Here is a 23,124-nt window from a genome sequence, read left to right on the forward strand (position 1 = left end):
TGGCACGTCCAGCAAACCCCCAGAACTCTAAAAGGGTGGCACTCCCACCCACCTCCCCAAGCCCACGGGCTCCACACGTAGTGGAGGGAGGTGGCTCAGGAAGACTTTCGTGCCTCTCCTGGATGTTATGAAACCAGGCAGGGAGCATGAAACTGCCTGCCGTGGGTGGGAGCACCCAGGGCTATGTGAAGAGAGCCGTAGGATTCCTCCGTGGTCTGGGAAAGCACGCGGGCTCCCCCGCCCCGCACACGCCCTCACAGGGTGGGTTTTTCTTCTGGAGAGACCGGGTGAGCACAAACACCCAGCACAGCCCCACATGAAGGGGGTAATTAGGGAACAGCACCCAGCACTAACCAAGTCAGGGCAGAGATCAAAAGCAGCATCAAGCATTAAACCTCCCCGGGATTGGGAACTGCTCCTGGGAAGGGACTCGTGTGGGACCCCTCCTCGCCCCTCTCCTCCCCCACACCCTGGCACCCCTCACTGCAGGGAGGGAACACCAGGACAAGCCAAGCCAGTGCCGTCATCCCCAACACCCCACACGCACGCTTTCCTCCATCCCCTACTCCCATCAAGTCTTCCTGTAGCTCAGGCTCAAAAAAAAGAAGGAAAACAGGAAAAACTTCTCCTACTGCCATAAAACCAGCAAGAGACACGAAGCTGCAAGGATGGACGGCTGGGGGGTCCAGGAGACACAGCTGCACAAGGGACCCTCCTCTCCTCTTCCCTCCCTCCACTGCTTTGCTGGGTTGTTGCTGCCCTAATTATTTCAGCAATTAGGAGAGCTGAGGTGCTGCTAATGGGGGGCAGGGGAAGGGGGACACAGGGAAAGGGAAGGACAGGGAAAGGGGGGAGCACACCAGCAGGGATGCAAAACAAGTCCACAGCCTCACAAAATTTCCATGAAAGAAGAAGAATACAAATCTTAAACCCAAACACAGATGACGGGGAAATTCCAGCTGCCTCCAGCCCTTCACACCTCCAAGTGCCTTCCTGAAATCCCAATCCAGCCAAGCCCCCCACTCCCCTTGGCCCAGTGAGAGGGAAGGGGTTGTGCATCCCCCCAGTAGCACCAGGACAGCCCTTCCCACCTCCTGGGGAAGCATCTCCTCCTCCTCCTCCTGCTGCAAAGGAAGCCAGGAACAATGGGATGCACCAGTGCCAGCTCTGGCTGGGATGGACGCTCATGGACCACCCGTCTGGGCTGCCCAGGGATGAGGAGCAGGCTGGGGGGGGCAGTCAAGGGCAGAGGGCACAGGCAGCTGCCAAGACTCCCTCCCTTCCTTGGGGCAAGGGGCAGCTCCCTGTCCTGCCAACATGGCGTGGGGGCATGGGAGGGATATGGGGGGTCGCGGGGGTTCGGTGACTGCAGGCAGTGGTCACAGTGACAGGGCTGTGCAGAGCCCCCCCAGCTCACCCCCACCCCAGCTCTTCCCACAGCAGAGGGGATGCCAGCTGATCCACCAGCCAGACCTTCCCTTACAAAAATAACATTTAATCTTTTTTTTTTTTTTAATTTCTTCTCTTAAAATAATTGACTAATTGGCCGAGTCCCAGGTCCGTGCTGGGAGTGGATCCCAGGTCTGCTCTTGCATGAAGGGTTTATTAAAGACATCAGAGGATGACAGGACAGGAGGGGGGCAGGCAGAGCCGGGGCGGTGCCCACAGCACGCTGGAAATTTCCCATCGCACCCAGAGGGAGGAAGCCCAAAAATTAATCCCGGCCATCCCCCGCAGCTCAGCTCTGCCCCGAGCAGGGCCTGAGTCACCCAGGGCGGCATCACCCAGGGTGGCATCACCCAGGATGGCATCCGGGCCCAGCACCCTCAGAGCAGGAGCAGGGCTGTGAGCACATGCAAGAGAGGGGGTCCCCCTCCTCTCCTCCCTTTAATCCCCAGCCCCAAAGCAGAGCCCTTTTAGGGGAAAGTGTAACGCAATACCTGGAAAATTTCTCCCACCCGCTCTCCGCTGTCGGCTGCCAAATTTAAAACATATTTGCTGCTTGGCCTTGAAGAAACGTAACCTGCTGCCTAATTCCGACACGTTTATTCTTCGGGGGGCAACGAAAAAATTCGCACAGCCGCTGGTGGCTCCTCTCCTTACACCCCGCAGCCCTCGGGCTGGGAGCTGCCAAAAAGCTGCCTGGGAGCCGTCCACCGGCACGCACCGGAACGCTGGGAAGGAACAGGAGGGAGGGAGCTCTGCCTGTCCTGCAGCACCAGGACAAGAGGTTTTTGACAGATGAGCCCAGAGCCTCAGCCTGGGGTGCCATCGGCCGAAAGCCCCTGGAATATGCAATGTCCAGAGCAACGCAAAGCTCCAGAGCATGGGAATGGGTGGGAATCACCACCCGCCTACAGTGAGAACTTGTAAGCAGGGCCACCCCATCTCCCCTCACCACACAGAGACCCAGGACAACAAGTGGGTGCCCATGCAGCCCCCATCCCTCATCCCACCACCCCAGCTCCTCACCAGGTGGAATTTTCCAGCAGGGCTGGGGTTGCAGTGGGAAGGGGTTGGGGAAGGGCACAATGTGTTTAGCAGACTGAGCAATCCGACAGGGCCCATTAAAGGAAACAATTTGTAATACAATAATTATTATGTCGTTCCTCTGGCCTCTTTCCTAAGCCACTCTTTAAACAGTTTGAGGCTTGAGGGGCCTCTAGAAAGCAGATGGGATCTGTGGGGCTGAGGGTGCTTCAGTGTCCACGTGTGCCGGGATGAGGCAGATGGGACGGACACACAGGGTGGATGCACATCTGGAGCTCTCCAGTGCAACGGGAGCTCATCCCAGTTTGGTCACGGTCCTTGAGGGATCACCGGGAACACACCGGGAAGGGGAACTGCTGCTCCCCAACACTCACCAGCTGAGGGTCCTCTCCTTGTGCACCGCTGGCTCTGGATCCATGCTCGCCCCAGGATCCACGGCCTGGCAGCACGGCCGGGCCCCGCGGCGGCTCCAGCTCAGCTTTTCTGCTCTGAAGTTCTCGGCCACACATCTGAAGAAAGCGGCGGTAGCGAACAACAGAGCGAGAGCAAGCAACACAAATCCCCGGGATAATGAGCCCGGAGGAGGGAGACGGTGGGCTCTGTCTGAGGAGGGAGCCGTGCTTTTATTGGAGAGGCCTAAAAGGGCTATAAATCCTCAGATTCAAAGGCGAACTCGAGCTCTTTCAAGTCGGAGGAAGGCCTGGGATGTGTCAGCCGGGAGGACTAACCACGCCGCGTCCCCTGCTGAAGTGGCCTCTTCAGCAAAGCCGCGGAGCAGCCCGGGATATTACACCCAGATCCTTTCCATATGCTGCCCGCCCGGCCGCAGGCAGGGCACGCCGGCATCCCTGCCGGCACCGGGAGCCACCCGACCCCCCGCACGGGAAAAACCGGCCACCCTGCTTTAACGGGGAAGTGCCTCTGTGCCCATTCCCCTTCCCAATGCCCACGGATGATTTGCCCCTCGAAATCCTGGTGGGAGCAGGGGGCTGTGTCCCTCCCTCTCGCGTTTGGCTGCGATACTGCAGCGAGCCCAGACAAAGACGCTGGAGCCCAGCACCAGCACATCCCTGAGCATCCCTCCCCATCCCTGCATCCCTGACCATCCCTGCCAGATCTAGGGCTGCTGGCCCCGCCTGCCAACCCACACACCAGGCCCATGCTCCCAGGTTCCAGGAATCCATGAAAAGGATAAAAACGGTGGCAAAGAGGAGACAGCGCCGAGCCCCAGCCCTGCACAGGCAACTGCAGACACTTCCCAGCTCTAATGAGAAGGAAAACATGGACATGCTCCGGGATCAATGGAATGATATGAGGGCATTTACAGCTCTTAAGCCATGAAAATGCACTTTGCTTTCCCTAAAGTACCTACTCAGAAGAGGTTGAATGGTAGGAGCCAGCCAGAGCAGCCAGTCCCCAACGCTGGGCTCATCCTGCACACCAGGATGCCAGGGGCAAAGAAAGGGATTGCTGGGAAGTTGGATGCTCCTGTCCCATCACCAGTGGTGAGGCAGGTGCCACCAAAAGCAGTCAGAAAACCCATCCAGAGAAGGCACCCACCCCAGCTGGCCCTTTGCACGTCCCAAACTCCAGCATGAAGGTGCTGGGACAAAGAGCTGGTGCGGCATCCCCTCCTGGCACCTCCGTGTTGGCACAAGCAAGAGCCAACCCATGCCAAAGCAGGTAACTCTAAGCCTCTCACCACAGCCCAGCCCTGGCAGACACGACACACGTGGATCCCTGTGCAGGCACAGCACCGCGGTGGGATGGAGCCATTGGAAAACACCAAGGGGAGCTCACAGCTGGACACCAAACACCCCCTGCCCCGGCTCCTCACACAGCCCCCCCGGCAAAGCCTGGTCCCACAGCCTTGGAAAGGGCGAGCAGCCCACCTGGGAAGGGCCGGCTGCGGGGAAGAAAAGGTTATTCCCGAGCAGCCGAGCCAGGGTTATAAATAGCTGGCATTTTTGAAGTGCAGCTGCTCGGCTCAGCCTGGCCGGGGCGGCACTGCCACGCCGGCACCTGAGCCGGCTCGGATCCCGCCCGGGGGCTCCGGCAGGGAGAGCTCACACAGGAGAAGTCACTGCTCACTGGAACACCAGGAGTAACCCCCCAAACCTGTCCCCCACCATCCTCCAGCCCTCCCCAGGGAGGAGGGGCCTGGAGGCCCCAGAGTCCTGCTCCAGGCATCGCCCACAGCCTCTGCAGGCTTTGGCTCCAGCTCCAGAAGAACCTGCTCCACAAAAACACAGGGGCCAGGAAAATCCCACCGTGTGCACAGATCCAGCCTCACCGAGCAGGACGTTTAGCCCTGGCTTGTCCGACTCATCTGGGACCAAGCCTGGACAGGCCGAGGCAGCCAGGAGTGCCAGGATCCCAAGGCTCTGGCACAGCCAGGAGCAGAGCACTGGGGCTCTGACTGCAGATGGGATCCTGAGACTCCAGTACAGCCACGAGCTGAGCACCAGTGCTCCAATCAAGACATGGGATCCTGAGAATACGACAAAGCCAGGAGCAGAACATCAGTGCTCCAACCAGAGATAGGATTCCAAGACTCCTGCACAGCCGTGAGCTGGTGTTCCAACAAGAGACAACACACCAGGAGCAAGAAAACCCTTCCCAAAGGATGGCGGGTGTGCACCAAACCTCTCCACGAGCAGGAGAACCACCACCACTACAACCACCATCCCTCCTGCTCTCCGGAGGAGGATCCTCTGTCATACCACCCACCCCAAAACAAGGGATGGGAAGGAGAAAAGCGTCAGGAAGCAACAGCAAAGACCTGTGCTCTCTCTCAGCCCAGCACAACAAAAGCCCGGCCGCGCATTCCTGCCCAGATGTGACGCTGCGATAGCGCCGAGCGAGTCCTTCTCCTGCTCCCCATCCCAGCAATCATTAATTAGAGACAGAACGGAATCAGCTTTGTTTCTCCCCACCCTGTTCCAGCTGCCAGACTCCAAGTAGCATGTGCTACTGATCGCTCCAAGATGTTTTCCCACTGGAGCCCAGTGCTCTTCGGGCAGAGAGGCTTCCCGGCAGCACGGCCACCGCTGGGCCAGGAATAGGGTGCCCTGCCAGAGGGGCAGGGACGTGGAGCCACGGGGAAGCCAGGGGCAGGTGGGACCCACAAATCCTACATGGAAAAAGGGATCATGCCCTGCTTTACAGGGGTAACCCAAACAGCTACAGCTCCTGACGTGCATCACGCGAGCGGCTGCACGAGCACCCCGACTCTTGGGGCCCCATGATCCCGACAAACATGGGCAGGGCTCGGGGGGACCCTGAGCACTCAGTCAAGCTGTTTAGGGGGACCCCCAAGCACCCAGAGAAGCTGTTTGGGGGGACCCCCAGCACTCAGTAAAGCTGCTTCAGGAGACCCCAGTCTACAAGGGACCGCTGAGCACTCAGCAAAGCTGTTTGGGGGGACCCCATAGCACCCAGCAAAGCTGCTCAGAGGGACCCCCAGCCCAGCGAGGGCACAGGCTTATCCCACCCTGCTAGACACAGCCCATTAGGGATAAGGATCCCAGGAGCACCTCAGACCCCCAGAGCGGTGCAGGGGCTCATGTGCAGCGGTGGCACAGGGAAGCAACCCCCCCTAGCCCCTGCCAGCCCTTCCTGGTCCGAAGTGGCACGGAAGGCCCGTCCGGCCCCGCTGCCAGGCGGCTCCGAGGAGCTGCAGCAGCTGTTTTGCTCCGAGAAAGCTCCGGCTCCTTTTACAATCAATCAGCCACCCCATCATGGCTCTTTTTTTCTTTTAAAGGAAGCAGTTAAATCCATTTTATGGAATCCAGCGGTATTTACCCGGCTACTGCAAGAGCCGCAGCCCTGCCTTCCCTTTTTCTTAATTTAAGTTAATGAAGTCATTCCCAAACGACCCACAAGGAGCCCTGGGTGCTCCTTCCCCTGGGCACTGGGAGAGAGGGAATCTCACTGGTGAAACCTGGGCTGGGCACAGGGGTTCTGCCTTGGGGGAGTGGGAGCACAAACTCCCCATGCTGGGAGAGCTCCCAACAGCCTGGGACCCAGGAAAGGGTCCCCCCAGCCCCCTCGGGAAGGGCTCCACCATTCCAGAGGGAAACTTCAACCAGGATGCAGGCCATCCAGGCTTGCTTTGTCCAAGCCTTCAGAGATGAAGCAAAGCCCTGGGGAGGCCTAGTTTCGTACAGGGGCCATTGGATTCCTGATGGGACCACAGAATCAAAAATCCTGGAATAGTTTGGGTTGGAAGGGACCTTAAAGCTCATCCAGTTCCACTCCTTGCCATGGGCAGGGACACCTTCCACTAGCCCAGGTTGCTCCAAGCCCCATTCAACCCAGCCTTGGACACTTCCAGGGATGGAGCAGCCACAGCTTCTCTGGGCAGCCTGGGCCAGGGCCTCCCCACCCTCACAGGGAAGAATTCCTTCCCAATATCCAATCTAAACTTCCCATGTTTTTAGTTTAAAGCCATTCCCTTGGGGATCCCCCACCTCTCAGGCCTGGGAAGGGGGAGTCTCCGAAGGCTCCATGAGCCATAAATGACTCTTAATTAAAAATAACCAGCGTGTTCTCCCTATTTCCCAACTCCCGACACCCCGGAGCGTGCCCACCGCTCCGGTAATTCCATTACATCTGCTCCGACAAGTGTGAGCCCCCCGCTCCGGAGCTCCAGGCCAGCCATTCCCCTCGGAAACAGCCTTCCCGCAAGCACTTTGTCCCTCGTAAAACGGCATTAAAAAAGGCAAAGATACGCCAGGCTTCAAACCCGGCGCTTATGGAATCCAACGGGACACCAGCATGCCATTAAAGGCAGAATAAAAATACCATGAAAGATTAGACTTTTGTCTGGGGTTTTTTTTTTTTTTTTCCCCTGTTCCCTTCACCTTTTTCTTCTTAAATAAATAAATTCACTTTGTTTTGAGCAAGTTGCTGGATTGCTCCGTGGAGCGAACAGAGCCGAGTGAAACTTTCTGTAAGAGGAAGAGGGAAAAGCAGAGGCAAAAGGAGCCGTTCTCCGGAGCCGCGGATGATGTGTCCCATTTCCCCCACCTCCTTATTAAAATACTTTCTGGAGAGGCGAATTCCAGCCTGAAATGAATTTTCCAAACCATATTTTATTAGGAATGCTTCCTTTTAACGGTCGGTACAGGAGCCCACCAGGGTCAGTATTTCTCCAAAATTACAGCCAAGGGAGTTGAGAAAGGATTTAGTCAGAATTTCTCGGGCAATTCCCGGCTGTTCAAGGAGAGCACGCTCCCACTGCCCCCCAGCTGGGCAGCAAAGGGGCCAAGTAAATCCCAAAAGCACTTTCTGCCCCCCTCAAAGCCCGTGTTGGACTCCGTGGAAAAATTAAAGCCGTATTGGCTCCCCAGGACCCCTTCCAAGGGGCTCCACAGGCATCCCAGGAGAAGCTTGCTCAGAGAGGTGAGCTCATCCCAGTCACAGGTTTGAGACAATTACCACCTTTTTTCCAACAAAACCATTCCTAGGCCCATTTTTTCCCCTTTAAAGACCCAGAATTATTCACAATGGGAAGACAGTGATGATTTCACCGCTGGCTTTGGGACACACACCCAGGAGCCGAAGGGAAATGCTTCCCAACGCGGCGCTGCAGCTTAAGCCTGTCTTAACTCGATTAGGAAATGGTTCCGTCTATCGGATGTGTTATCAGAGTCCCTCCGATAACACCAGCAGCCCCGGACCTGCCAGAGCTTGGAGCCCACAGCCCTCAGCTGCCCAGAAAGGGCAGGAAAATATTTTCCTTATTTACAGCGATCGCTCCAAGGCCGGCCGGGCCCAGCGGGCCATGCTTGCTCCTCCGATCCGTTGGAAAATTCCACTTAGCCGTATTATTTTTAAAGGCTTTAGCTCTCTTTACTCTAAAAACAAGAGTTAAAGCTCGGCCGAGTGGGATGGGGGACTGGCACAGCCCCGGCGTCGCCCGAGGAAGGGGTCTGGAAGCCCAAAGTACGGTGGGGAGAGGGTTCAGTGGATCTATCCGGAAGAGTAATCCCAGTCAAACCAAGAGCACGGCTTTTCCTCAAGCTGGAGCCGGACTTTGCCCAGCACACTGATCTCAGACTGGTTTCCTCAGCTGGGTTTGCTGGGAGCAGTTGTGGAGAGGCTCTGCCCGACACCACACAACCGGCACAAATCGGAGGTGGGAGCACCAAGGGGTAAAAGGAAGCGACGGATCCCGGAGATGGATCCCGGAGATCAGGGTCCAGGGTCACTTCACGGGGGCACAGACCGGGATCATGGGATCACAGCCTGGCCCTGACAGCCCCCACCAAGGCAAAACCCTTACATGGGCTTTGCCCACACATGTCCCAGCATGTTCCCAGTTGGCAACGCCAACGTTTCGGGTTCTTCCCACCCTCTCCCGTCCCTGTGGGGATATGGGGATGGGGAAGCACCGGGGCTGCTGCCCCACGGCAGGCACCCACGGGAGCAGCCCCACAATGGCACGTGCCCAGAACACTGTGCTGAGGGCAGACAACCTCTGAGCCCCAAACTGGGGGAGAACCAAGGGCAGACTGAGATCCAAATTCAGGGAGAATTGAGAGTGGCCAACCACCAAGCTCCAGGGAGAACCAAGGGGACACAACCTCCGAGCCCCGAATTCAGGGGAACCAAGAGTAGGCAACCACTGCACTCCAAACTGGGGGAGAAACAAGGGCAGACAAACACTGAGACTCAAATTCCAGGAGAACCGAGAGTGGGCAACCACTGAGCTCTAGACTGGAAAAGAACCGGGAGCAGACAATCTCTGAGCTCTAAACTGGGGGAGAACCAAGGGTGGATGACCACCAAGTTCCAAATTCAGGGAGAAATCAGAGTGGGCAACCACCGAATCCAAACTGAGGGAGAACCAGAGGTAGACAACCACAAAGCTTCAAGGTGGGGGAGAACTGAGGGCAGACAAGCACCGAGCTCCAAAACTGGGGAGAAACATTTGTGGACCATCTCCGAGCTCCCACACTGGGAGGAGAACTGAGGGTGGACGATCTCCGAGCTCTGAATTTGGGGAAAACTGGGAGCGGGCAACCACCGAGCTCCCAACCGGGGGAGAACTGGGAGCGGACAACCACCAGGCTCCCAGTGAGGAAACCCAGGAAGCCCTCGAGCTCTCCCTGGACACCCCACTTGGAGGGACATCTCCGAGTGCTCCGCACCAGGGGTCGGTGCCGGTGGGAACCTCCCGGTGTGCCACCCTGTGCCGGCTGATTGCCACCACCTTCTCCAACTTCCAGGCCTCGGCAGCTTAAGGAAAGCCCAGGATAGCGAAGGGGACCAGGGAGACATGGCGTCCCCCACCACCAAGCCAGAGCCGCCTCTACCTCCTCCAGCTCTTTTTCCCAAATAAAACTGTATTTTCTGGAACTTATTTGCCTGTCCCTCGCCAACACCACGGGCTCACGAACACAGCAGGACAATTCCCGAGGGAGAAGGCTCTCTCTGCTCCCAGCCAACTGACACAACTCCGAAAGGAAGGAGAGGAAAACCACATCGAGGAGGAGAACGGAGCGCCGGAGCCGCCGTCCCGGCGCTTCCAGAGCTGGGCACATGCGTGTGCCGGCAAAGTTCCTTTTTCCCAACGAAATAAAGGAAATAAACGTTTGGCTGGAATACGTGTCGAAGCAGGAAGGTTGTCCAAATTGTTTCACTTCTTTCCAACCCTCAAAAACTCTTTGGATTATTTTACGGGATTTTTTTTTTTTTTTGCCTTGAGAAATGTGGTGGGGAGAAAAAAAAAAAAATCAGGCTAAAAGCAGGATTTTTTTTTTTTTTTTTTAAGCGAGAACGGGGTAAGATAAATAAACATTCCGTGATCTACAAGATAAAGCTCAGCAAGGGCCACCAAACCATCCCGACCACCAGCCACGGGGCAGGGGCGACCAAACACCCTACACTCCTCCTCGTCCTCGCCCTTCATCCCGGCCCTTCGCATTGTTCCTGCACGGCAGCCGCGTCCACATCCACAGATACATAAATAAATATATAAAAATATATATAATTTGGGTGTCTGCACAGACGGAGCAGCCCCGCCGCCCGCTTTGTTCGGACCCAGCCCGGCTGGTGGGGGTCCCCCGCCTTCCTCCACGGCCGATTTCGGATGAGAAAACCCAGAAAAAAAAAAAAAAAAAAAAAACAAAAAGAAAAAGGTAATAAATCCAAGTGGTGGAAGGGAGCGGCGATCCGGAGGGAGAAAAAAAAAACCCACAATTTAAGCGTGAAAAATTTTTTAAAAATAAAAAAAAAAAAAAACAAAAGGCGTTCTTAAAAAATAAAAACGGATTCAAAGAGAGGAAAAGCTGCGCGAAGTAAAAGCATCGTTAAAAACGAGGGGGGAAAAGGAGAGGAGGCGTTGGGGTTTTTTTTGGTACAAAAAGCAGCGCGGCATCGCCGCGGGTCCGTCCTCAGCCGGGGGTCGCTCCGTCCGCCGCCCGCAGCCTCCGGGTGCGATTTTCCCTTGAAAACCTCGCCGTTTCCGTTAAATTCATACGGCTACCGCGGTTTCGGTACATTTTTGCCCGCGGGGGGGGTGCGAGGCGCGTTTTCACCCCCTCCCCCTTGCTCCCGCCCCCCTTCTCGCCGCACGTACTTGGGGTTCGCGGAGCTCCACGACACCGGCTCCAGGCTCTTGGCGAGCGGCGCGGCGAGGCGGCACAGGGCCAGCAGGACACCCAGCAGCCACCGCCCGCCGCGGGGCCGCGCCATCGTCCCTCGGCGGCGGGACGGGCCGGGCGTCAGGCGCCCATCGCGCTCCGCCGCCTCCTCCTCCACCTCCTGCCGCTCCTCTCCCGACCCGCCGCCTCCGCCCGCCCCGCACCGACTGAGGCGCCGCCCGCCGCGGCAGCCGCTCTACCCCTCCGCGCAGGCAGCGGCGCGGGCAGCCTGGAGCGGCGGCCAATGGGCGAGCGGAGCGGGGGGGGCCTTGCGGGCGGGCACGCCCATTGTGGGTTCTTAAGGGGAGCGCGGAGATTTTGGGGGTTTTTTTTATGACACCCCCTCACCCCCCAGTTGGTGTCGGTTACTGTCGAGTTAACGGAGCGAGAGGGGGCTACGGGATGGGGACGGGCCGGCGGGGCGCCGGTACCGGCGCCCCGCCGGCCCGTCCCCATCCCGTCGCCCCTCCACCCCCCCGCTGCGCGCCCCGCTTGGCCTCGCCCGCCCATTCAGCCGCGGTCCTACAGCGCCCCCTAGCGGCCGCCGCCGGCCACGCCCCGAACGGGACCCGAAATATTCCAAAAAAACATTCCAGGATTCGGAGCGGGTTAAAGGGTTTAAACGGGGGGGGTTTTTTCCCAGTTTTTTTAAAGATCTGTTGTTTTTTTTTCCCCCCGCTTTTCTTAAATATTCGTTGTTTTTTTCTTACTCTTTTCCAGGGTTTTTAAAAAGATTTTAAAAAAGATTTTTGGACTTTTCCCCATGTTTTTAGTTGTGGGGTTTTTTAAAGTCACTTGAAGTATTTTGAAGGGTTTTTTTCTTTCTTTTATATATTTTTTTTTCCAGGTTTTTGCGATTCTGGAGTTTTTTGGAATTTTGGGAGGGTTTTTAAAGTATTTTTGACGAGTCTTTTTTCCACAGGTTTTTAAATTTTTTTAAGTCCTCTGATTTTTGATTTTTTTAATTCTATTTTTTTTTTTGCTTTCAGACTTTTTAGACTTTTTTATTTTATTAGGGTTTTTATTTTTCATTTTTTTGAGAGTTTTTGACCTTCTTAAAAGTTTTATTTAAAAGTTTTCTGATGGAATTTTTTTTAATTGTGTAGGATTTTTTAATATTTCTGGAGCTCTGGGAGTTTTTTGCCATTTTTTAATTTTTTTGGTTGTTGTTGTTTTAGTTGGGCCATGGGGAGGGAAAACCCAAACCCCAGAATTAATTTTCTTCCTGTTAAGAAAATTATTGGAGTCAATTCACTTTCTATTAGAAAACCAGTAATAAACCCCTTTGGAGTTGGTTTAATTTCTATTAATAAAGTTTAAAAATAAAGTAAAAAGCCCTCCCGAGTCTGTTCACTTTTTATTAAGGAGATTAAAAAAACCCCTCAAGTCAGTTTCTTTCTATTTCAAAAATAAACCAACAAACTTTGGCGTCACTTTCGTTTTTACTGAGAAAATTGAAAAACAAACAAAAAGTCACTTTCGAGTACAAAAATAAACCAAAACCTCCCCAGTCAGTTCCGTTTCCATTAAAAAATTGAAATTTAAGCTCAAATCCCTTCACTTTCCATGACAAAAAAACTACAAAACCTTTGGGTTGGTTCAGTATCTATTAAGGAAATTATCAAAAAAAAAAAAAAAAATCCGGAGTCAATTTGCTTCTTATTAATAAAAATTTTTAACAGCTAAAGATTTAAATGTGATTTTTCTGCCTTTTCAAGGAAAACCCCGATCTGGGGGCATGGGGGGTCCCTGGGAGCAGGTGGGCAGCAGGATTTGGGCTGTTCCAGAGACCCAAATGATGGAATACCAATTTAAAATAGGGGAAAAAATTTAGAAATTAGGAAAAATATTCAAAACTGTTATTTTTATATATTTGGGTGCCTAGCCAGGTTCAGGTGGGTCCCAGGGGTCTCCTCCTTGCTTATTCCCTGCCCATTCCCTGCCTGTTCCCTGCCCGTTCCCTGCCTAATTCTGCTTTTCCTGCCTGCTCCCTGCCCATTCCCTGCCCTCTCCCTGCCCATTCCCTGCCCTCTCCCTGCCCATTCCCCCTCTCCTGCCCCTCCATCCCTGCGCTGACATCAGGGCCCGTTGCCATGGCGATGCCGATCTCCCGGCACAGGCTCAGGTGGGATCCAGAGCCCTGGAATCCTTCAGAAGGAGGATCTTGTCCCCACAGGTTCCCTGTGTCCGAACCACCCCGCTGCCAGGATCCCCTCGGGATCACTTTGGGATCAGATCCCGTCTCCTCAAACCAGTGGGCACCAGTTTGGTGGTGCTGGAGGATCCTCAGGATGAGGGGAAGGAGCAGGTGATCCAGGCACGGGGGGGGCAGAGCCTGATGAGGATCCAAAGGTCATCAGGAGCCACTTTATGGAGGGTTCAAAGGCACAGCCACACCTGGCACTCCGGGATGGCTGCGTGCCGGGAAAAACCCGGATCATGGGCTCTGCCCACTCTGGAATGTCTCAGCAACACCAAACCAAACACTCATAAGGTGGGAGAGGCCCCGTGGAATGGGGCCAGGCCTCATCCGGGGCAGTGGGACACCTTGGAGAGGTGAGCATCACTCCGGGAGAACGGGATACTCTTTCCCAACCCTTCCCAGTCCTGTCCCACAGCGGGAAACACCTGCCTGGTAAAGTCACTCAAGGACAAAATCCTGCTTCCCCCAGCCAGCCATGGTAAGGGAATCAGCAGTGCCAAACCAGGGCAATTCTTCCAATGGTTCTGGGAAAAAAACCCAATAAATTAATTGGAAAAGGATTCCCAGGCTCAGCTGCCCCAGTGACACCAGGAAGTGGGCTGAGCTCCCGGCGGGAGCAGAGCCAGCAGCAGCAGGAAGGGATCGATACCCCGGAGGGTCTGAGCAGCTGGGGGACAATGACACCCCATCCTTGTCCAAAATCCCAGGTGTGGCAGGTGATCCTTGTGCTTTCACCAGGAGCGACTGGGATTCCCATCTCCCCTCCCTTTTCCTGCCCTTCTCTTTCCCCAGCACTCCCAGGGCTGACCCGGATGTCCCTGTGTGTGGGTGTCACGAGTTTTGGGGACTCTGCTCCCACACAGGCTCCATCCCCAGTGTCCCAGAGGATGGCACTTCTCCAGGCTCCCATTCCATGAGGGATCCAGGATTCTCCAGCTACCCATAGATCTGGTGCTCCCTGGAGTCCTTGCCTACAACCGGTGAGGGATAAGAAAGGGAATCACTGAATTTCCAAATCTTCATCTTTTTGGGATCCAGGAGCTGCCTCATGCCACATCCATGTGCCCTTCCCGCACATCCCACGGTCCCATTCCCACACTGATTCTCTGGTCTCTTGGCTTCCCTCTCCTCCCTCTTCACCTGCCTTGAAACCTCATTTAAAACAATAATGACATTTTGGGGGATGATCCGGGGAATTCACCTCACCTGCTCCATTCTAAAGGGACAAAGTGGGACAGAACTGACTGGAAATCCTTTGGCATTGCTCCCAAAATTCTCAGCTCTCCATCCCCCCCAGCTGGCACCGTCTCTCTGTGCCAGTCACACCCTCATCAGATAATGAGCTGCAGCCCTGAATGTGTTCCACAGCCACTTCACATTTAAACTACCTGAGACATTTCCTCGTGGAAAGAGAAATGGGATAAAACAGAGCAAAAAAAAGAAAATTTAGGCTGAACACCAGTGAAAAGTGCTTAGTGCAGAAATCCGGGGGATGGTTCCCCCAGGAAAGCACTGGAGTTATTTAAAACTCACCTAAATAAAACATCGGTGGGGAATAAACTTCTCTCATCCCAAAGGCACCGTGGGGCCAGGGAGATGTTTTCTGGGATGAAAGGGATGAGATCCCATTGGGCTGGATCCCAAATGACTTGGCACTTGAAAAGTGCTTTTCCAAGGAGCCCTGCACAGATGGGGCCAAAATTCATGATTAACCCAAATCTTTGTAAAAAAAAAGACCCACAGGGATTTTTTTTTTTAAGGGCATGGGATACACGGAGGGGTCCAACAAGCCCTGTACCCATGGAATAGCAGCCAGCAGGGCAGGATGGCTGCCAGGGAGGCAGCAAAATCAGAGCATCAAATCCAGCAATGAAGGTGATGTCAAGGATTTGCCTTTCCCGGGATTTATTCCATCATTCCTGCGCTCAGGCTCCGGGAAACTTGCACCTTCTGCAGATGTGCTGCCTGATTAAAATGATGCAACATATTTGCTGGCTGTGTCATAGGATTTAAATTAAAAAGCCCATATTCCACCTGAAAATCTGGCGCTTCCCACCTGCCCGGGGGGCCGGGGGAGCGGAAAAGGGGGAGCTGAGGGTGTTTAATCCATCTGGGAAGGACAGAGCAGGGAAATGCAGCAGCACGAGGCCATCGGGCTCCAGAGGCACATTTTATGGGGTTGAGAAGTTGCTGTATAATGGGCCAGGGAAGGAAGTATTAAAATCTTTAACCAGTTTTCAGAGACGCGATAATTAAGGTGTTGCAAGCTACAATTGCCTGGAAAAAAAATCCAAAGGCAGGGAATAAGATTTTTATCACTTTCAGAAGTGGCCACTCATGAATTTGGTTTTTTAAAAAAAAAAAAAAAAATAAATAAGAATAATAAAACCCTGCAAGAAAGAGAAAATTTAAAAGGTGGTTGAAAAGGGGTTGGGCTGCGGGGAAGGGGAGAGAAAGCGGGAGCTGGGAGAGCAGCGGCCGGCACTGGGAAGTCGGGGAACCTGATTCAGGAAAGCACTTAGCATTGTCCGGGGTCCAGCACTTTAATCAGGAGCTTTAATGGAACTGGAGTAGAGGTTTAATGCTTAAACATCTTCAGTGGAGCTGCTCCCTTTCATCCGGAGCTCTGGGCAGGAAGGAATATGGGCCTTAATTAATGAGGCTGCAGAAATGGGTGAGAGGCTCAACTCCCGCCAGGCTCGACCCTCCCGCTCCTGCTGGGGGCAGGACACATCCCTGCCCAGCTCTGAGGAAATCCACGTCTTTGGCTGTGCCCTGGATAAGGGCAGAGTGCAGCTGGGGGGATGACAGAGGGAGAGGGAAGGGACATGGAAAACCACAGGGCAAATCCCTGGCAGGCAGTTGGTGCCTCCCTAAACATGGAGCGAGGGCAGCTGAGGGGAGACAGGTGTGAACATCTAGAAATGCCCAAAAATCCAAGCTCTTCACGCTACAATCCCACCAGAAGTGGATCACCTTGCTCTTGTAAGAGTAATGGTGAGGGGTGAGACGTACTGGGGAGCTGCTTTTAACTCTTCAAACAATATTGTTGAAAATATAATGAAAATGCCTCAAATTGGCTGGAGTGGGAGCACTGGCAACTACACAGTGGTAGATTCCAACAGAAATATGGGGGGGAATATTTACATATACTCATTTATATAAATAGTTGGATATATATGTGTTCTTATATTTATGTATACAGATTTATATGTATTTATCACAGGATCACAGAATATTCTGAATTGGAAGGGACCCACAAAGATCATCGAGTATAGGGATGATGTGTATTTATCTATATTTATATATGTATACATATATATTTATATATGTGTATAAATGTATTTTATATATTTATATATGGCTATACATGTATTTGTATATATAAATATATAATTTATACTAATAATAAATACAGTGTCCCCACTTGTGCAGAGCTTGTTGGAGGAGGCAGGAGATGCATGCAGGAGTATCCAAGGGGACGCTGCCGAGGTCATTCCTTGGCATCTCCTTTAATGACCCGGCAAAAGGCACAACCACACGTTAATGACCTGGCAGAGAAGATAAGCAGCTTGTCGCTGAAATTCCCACCACTATCCTGGTGTGCCGGGAGCCCTTCCACAGGCAGGGAAACATGAAAGGGGCCTAAACGGCTGGAAAGGAGCACAGGAAACTCCATGGTTTTGTTAGTGGGGGGAAAAAAAATAAATCTAATCAGATCTATCTGGGGCGAGTGATTAAAAACTTGTCGGAGGGGGAGAGCGGCAGCGGCACCTCGGGAAAATCCGCGGGGCAGGTCGGGTTTAATATGCAGCTATGCCAGAGCTCCTCTCATCCACCTCTCCCAGGGAAAACACAGAGTGCAGTTTCAGGTCACTGATCCAGCGAAAGAAGGAAAAGCCCCAAAAAGGAGCAGAAGCCGGAGGAATGGTATGTAAGCCGAGATCTGCAAACACATGGATCTGTTTTCTTTGGAGCGGGAGCGGCGAGGGGAAGTCACCGCTGCATGCAAATGTCCCGCAAGGTTTGAACACCGAAGGGGAAGTGGTGGAGGGTGGCAGAGGAACAGGAGGTGACCTCGGGCTGTGTCCTGCCCGGGGGAAGCTGCCGGGAGCCCGGAGGCTGTGCCGGTGTCGTGCTGCCGTGGGGTGCTCGCAGGATCAGGCTCGTGGCTCCTGGGGCTGCTTCCCTGCTGGCCACAGCCTTGGTTCCTTGGATTCGGTGGAAAACAAATGTGTTCCTGCCCCCAGGGCCAGATATTCTGTCCCCAGGGCCACATCTGCCACTCCCAGTGCCAGGCCTTCCATTGCCAACATCAGACCTTCCATCCTCAGGATCAGGCCTGAACCCCAGTGCCAGACCTGCCATTCCTAGTGTCACACATTCCATTCCCAGTGCCAGACTGCCATCCCCAGGATGAAACCTTCCACCTCCAGTGTCACATCTTCCATCCCCAGGACCTGATCCTCAGTGCCAGACCTTCCATCCCCAGTGCCAGACCTGCCATCTCCAGGATCAGATCTCCTATCCCCAGGATCACAGCTTCTATCCCCAGGGTCAGACCTGATCCCCAGTGCCCCCCTCCCATCCCCAGGGCCAGAGCCCATGTCTGGGCAGCAGGGTGGGTTCCTGCTGGCTGGAGGAGGTTGAGGAATGCTGGATGTGGTCATATAGTCACGATGCCACTGTAAGAGGGACCTGGAGGGAGAGGGGCTGGATGGGCTGAGCCCTTCTCCCAGTTCCCAGCTGGCGGGCAGCCCCTCGGGGCAGGGTCCCACAGAGATCCCAGCACGTCCCCACCCGCGGTGCCCCGACCAAGACGGTGATCTCACGTGAATGAGCTCAGAGCTGGCTGGGTCCTGCCAGGATTTACATGGGAGGCTCCAGAGAGTCTGTGTGTACTCACAACCCTCCTGCCGAGAGCCACAGCTCTCCCCGAGGGGAGGAGGAGCGGGGCTCCCTTTCCTGCCTCCCCACCCTGCCCTGCCAGCTCCGGCTCCTGGCAGCCGGGCTGTGCCGGGCAGCCCACGCTGCCTTTGGGACAGCGAGACCCGGCACCCTGTGCCCCACACTGCTGCACCCTTGCACCCCTACACCCTCCTACCCCTGCACCCCTGCAATCCTGTATGTGTGGCCCTGCATCCCTGTGCCCCTGTGTCCCTACTCCTCTGCATCCCTGCATTCCTACACCCCTGCATCCCTACAATCCTGCATTCCTCCATCTCCACATTCCTGCATCCCTACATCTCTGCATTCCCTGTGCCCTGCACGCCTGTGTCTCTACCTTGCTGCACCCCTACACCCCTCATCCCATCATCCCCACAGCCTTGGATCCCCGAATCCCTAGATCCCATCATCCCCATACCTTTGCATCCCTGCATCCCCACACCCCAGATTCCCCACACCTCCCAACCCATCCCCATCCACCCTGGGCTTTGGGAGGAGACCCCATTTTCCCACAGGGCTCAACACCCTAAAATCCACTCTTCAGGTGGATCGAGGTGCCATGGTGCCCAGGGACAGTGCAGGTTTGGGGGATACACCCCAGGGAGCTGGAGATAGTGCCGTTGCTTTTCCAGCCCTGCTGGCTCCTGGTGAGGAGCAGGACAGGGTGAAAGGCAGGAGAGGAAAGCGGAGAAATTCAGCTTTATCTCAGCAATCGGGATAAACTGACATCCTGAGCAGTTGCAATGTATCCTTTGTGGGGCTGGTAATTTGTGACAGTGAACATCACTGGAAATATCTTAATTAATGTTTATTTTGATGGCTGGGTAGGTTTGGGGTGACGTGTCCCTGAGTCTGGAATGGGAGGGGGGCAGGGTGGCAGGGAAAAAAAAAAGCTTTTTTTTTTTTTTGACTTGTTGCCCAAAACCACAAAAATGCCTTTTAAAGACTCCCTCCCTCGCCTGAACAGGCTCGTCGGGAGCAGAGCAGAGCTCATGGAAAGCAGAGAGATAGAAAAGATAGAGATTCAGAGGAAGGAGGTGAGGGGCAAAGACATGGGAAGGAGACAGACAAACACACACGGAGCAATTTGCATGGTTTATGAGTCTTTGATTTCAGCCTATTTACAACCTCAGCGCTCACACCCCGGTGGGAAGTTGGGAGATTACTGTACTTACCCGCGATTTCGCTTCACATCTTTATCGAGGGATCTCTCTCGCCTCCAGCCAGAGTTTAACGAGCTGCAGCTACGGCACGGACCGGCCCAGTGCGGCCGAGCCCATTCCCCGCCAGCCTCCAGCAGCAATTCCCAGCTCCAGCAGCCCTGCGAGTCCACAGGGACACCCCTGAGAGAAAGGCAGACCCCTGAGAACAGAGGGACACCCTTGAGAGCCCAGGGACATCCCTCCTCTCCTTGTTTTTGCCCAGCTTCAGACATGGACAACAGCATTTCTGGGGTCAGACTGGATGGTTTTGGGTTCAGTGAAGGGGAAGGAGACCCTGAGCCCAGAGCATTTGGTTCCAAAGGTGCAAGAATTCCTGCCCTGCCAGCATCTCATTCTTCTCCCATTTCTTTCCCATTTACCATCCCATTCTTCTCCCATTTTTTCCCATTTTCCTCCTCTTTGAGCCATTTGCTCCCTGCATTTCCACCAAAAAAACTGAGTTTCCTGCTTCCATCAGGCACTCCAGAGAAAGGAGATGGCTGGTAGGGTTATCAGATACAGTAGGAAGAAACACATGACCCATGGCTTTGTGTTCACTTGATATTTGAAATCTCCACATCAGCTCCAGAGCAACTTCCAGAAACCTCACCGAGGAAAGGTCTGTTCTACCAAGAAAAGGAGAGGCAAGTTTTGGCAAATTCCAGTCCCTGGGTGAATCCCTCATCCCACTGAGAGCCCCCAGCACCTGGACACACCAAGAACAACCGTCTCACTCTGGATTTTGCGGCCCCATCTTCCCAGCTCACCCCAATCAGCACCGAGGAGAAGCACGGGAGTCGTTCTCCTAAAGCCCTTTCCAGCATGTTTTCTTGGGATGAACCTCATGATCTGCCTCCATCACTCAGGACACACCCAGAATTCATCTCCCGTTCCCCGACCCCCCGAACACGCCAAAGGGGGACCAAGGGAAGTTTTTTCCGAGGGGTTTTGGCTTCTTTTCGCTCTTGGATTTCCCCCAGGTAAATCATGATGGTTTCTCTCGCTCCCATTTAGACACCCACGCGCACAGAGCCATGAGGGCTGTGCCAGGAGCGGGGCAGGGGCAGCTCTCCCTGCCTGGCAGGGGGTTGTGCCCGGGCTCGGCCGCCGGAGCCGCGGGAGCCGCTCCCTCCCCTTGGCTGCGACCCCCCGGTACCGTTTCCATTCCATAATTGGGCAAACGCTGCTTTTCCTATCAGATCTCAGCACAAGCACTAACTAGTGTCTGCAAGTCTTCCCCGAATAATAAGGAATATTCAAGGAAAACCGGGTGCTTTTTCTCATCTCCCCTCTGCCAGGAAGCTCATTTTTTGGGATGCAGGCTGGAGCACAGGCACGGGCAGCTCCCGCATGACTATTCATGGGCAATCTTCGGGGATTTGCTTAAACTCAAAGCAGATTTGGAGGCAAAATAGGAAACCTGGAAGCTGATGACTCCTCGCCGTAACTCCACTCAGCACCACGGGAAGCTTCTCTGCTCCCTCTTCAGCTCGTTTTTATTGAGCTTTTTTTTTTCCCTCCCCCTGACGTTATTTAAATCTTGTTCTTTAATAAGTCTACAACTAAAAGCAATTAAGGAGCTCAGTGAGCAGCATCCATTTCAGCTCTGCCTCCAAGGCATGTCCAGCCTCGATAAGCGCTGCCTGGAGGCAGGGAAGGGAGAGCGTTTGGAGCCCGGTGTGTGCCCAGCTGTGCGAAGCCCCACGCCAAGGTGGGCACGGAGGGTTCCTGCCACCCCCACCTCGAGCCCTCCCACCCTCCTGGATGCCTGGATGCCACCAGGCTCATGGGGTGGGTGGTTTGGGGGGCACTGCCCACACGCCCCTTCCCCCAAAGGTGCTGCTGCGCTGATAAACGATGCTTAAAATAAAATAAAGAGAGAGAAAATCCGTGTTTTCTTTTCCCACGAGCAACAGATCAAAGCAATTCTGCGGTAGATGATAATTCCTGGCAACAACCCGCCCACAGGAGATACGGGGGGCGAAGGGGTCCTTGGAGAGATGAGCTCAGAAATGCAGGTGACAGACAAGGACAGGGCTTTGGCCACGAAAAGAGACATCGAGCTTCGCCGTCGGGGCAGCCCAGATCGAACCCACACATCCAAAAGTGCCCTGCCCCGTCTTCCCTCGCCAAAGCCTCGGTACCTCCGTGGGCAGCCGGCACGGCCACGGCCGGATGCCCACGTGTCCTCACCAGCCCACGGAAAGCCCTTCCAGCCAAAACTCCTTCACATTGCCTCTGACAAAGGGCTCCTGCTTCCATCTGAGCAGCAACAAACACGGAGGCAGGCGAGGTAACCTCTTCCCACAGCATTTTAATGAAGAAAACACCCACTGAGATGCAAACGCAGCCGCCGCTCGCTGCCTGCCCATCCTCCTTCCACCTGGCCCGGTGCAGGGATGCGGATAACCAGGGATGCCTCCGCCCCAGCATCCCGCCGGCCGGTGCTGGCGATGCCGAAGGGGCTCCCCAAATTCCACGGCACGGGGCTCTCGATGCCAGGGAAATGGGCATCCCCAAGGCAGGGCACTACCAAGGGTGGGCAGAGGGCTGGGGGCCGGCAGCAGGAGCAGCCGGGAGGGAAACGGGCAGAGGCACCCAGCAAAAGGGGAGGAAATCTGCATAAATTAGCAGGAGGCAATTTTACACTCATCTCCTAATCACCCGCACTCGCTCCGCGAGGCGAACAACAAAGCGGGGCGGTTTTAGTCCATCAGCAGGCGTGAACAGAGGAGTGAGAGCGGGCTCTGAGTGTCAACACAGCCCTAATTACCGGCAGCAGGTCCTGGATCCGGATGAGCCAATGCCAATTTTCCGGCAACAGGGATGCCCACACTTTGGCACGACCAGCCCAGAGACCCCCCGGGTACCCCAGAACCCCCCGTGCCCTGGGCTGATCCCACAGGGATCGTGGGCAGCAGGGCAGGGGGGGATTCTGCCCCCTCAGGTGAGACCCCCCTGCAGAGCTGCCTCCAGCCCTGGGAACAGCAGCCCAAGGACGTGGAGCTTCTGGAGAGAGTCCAGAGGAGGCCCCGGAGATGCTGCCAGGGCTGGAGCCCCTCTGCTCTGGAGCCAGGCTGGGAGAGCTGGGGGGGTTCCCCTGGAGAAGAGAAGGCTCCAGGGAGAGCTGAGAGCCCCTTCCAGTGCCTAAAGGGGTTCCAGGAGAGCTGGAGAGGGACTGGGGACAAGGGATGGAGGGACAGGACACAGGGAATGGCTTCCCACTGCCAGAGGACAGGGTCATACGGGATACTGGGAGGAAGTTCCTCCCTGGGTGGGGAGGCCCTGGCACAGGCTGCCCAGAGAAGCTGTGGCTGCCCCATCCCTGGAAGTGTCCAAGGCCAGCAACCACTGATCCCCAGGAAACACTCTCATCTCCCAGCAGCTCCCTTGGCCTTGGCAGAGCCCAGCACAGCTCATCCCTTGTCCCTGTGAATGGGCACATCTGACCTGTCTCCAAATCCAGCCAGCAGATCCAAGTATTGTCCGACAAAAGAATTAAATAAAACCGAGAACGATTTATTGGAACATTCCCATTTCCACTGCAAACACAAAGGAATTATCCTCCCAGAAATATGGTTTGCAGCTGTTTTTTTTTTTAACTAAGGGTGTGAAACATGTGCAAACAAAA

At 54.8% G+C, this 23,124-nt stretch overlaps 1 protein-coding gene and 1 long non-coding RNA gene across 4 annotated transcripts in view; one reads left to right on the top strand and one right to left on the bottom strand.

Annotated features, from left to right (window-relative positions):
* Window positions 1-11,310, bottom strand: part of EFNB1 (ephrin B1) — a 50,904-nt gene extending 39,594 nt beyond the window's left edge. The window contains exon 1 of one of the 2 annotated variants that reach the window (XM_064669528.1): window positions 11,078-11,310. In XM_064669528.1, coding sequence (XP_064525598.1) covers window positions 11,078-11,193 — 116 coding nt within the window. In that variant the 5' untranslated portion in view covers window positions 11,194-11,310. The remainder of the gene's footprint in view (window positions 1-11,077) is intronic. The other variant, XM_064669529.1, reaches the window with a different exon arrangement.
* Window positions 11,311-13,278: 1,968 nt separating this feature from the next.
* LOC135421188 (uncharacterized) lies at window positions 13,279-15,331 on the top strand. Of its 2 annotated transcripts, XR_010433889.1 has the most exons (3): window positions 13,280-13,697; window positions 14,137-14,324; window positions 15,105-15,331. It is a non-coding gene; the product is annotated as an uncharacterized LOC135421188 (long non-coding RNA). The 2 variants fall into 2 exon arrangements; XR_010433890.1 differs by lacking the exon at window positions 14,137-14,324 and having other exon boundaries at window positions 13,279-13,822.
* Window positions 15,332-23,124: the final 7,793 nt, after the last annotated feature.

The sequence above is a fragment of the Pseudopipra pipra genome, chromosome 13 (genome assembly GCF_036250125.1).
Source record: "Pseudopipra pipra isolate bDixPip1 chromosome 13, bDixPip1.hap1, whole genome shotgun sequence".
NCBI classification, from domain to species: domain Eukaryota; kingdom Metazoa; phylum Chordata; class Aves; order Passeriformes; family Pipridae; genus Pseudopipra; species Pseudopipra pipra.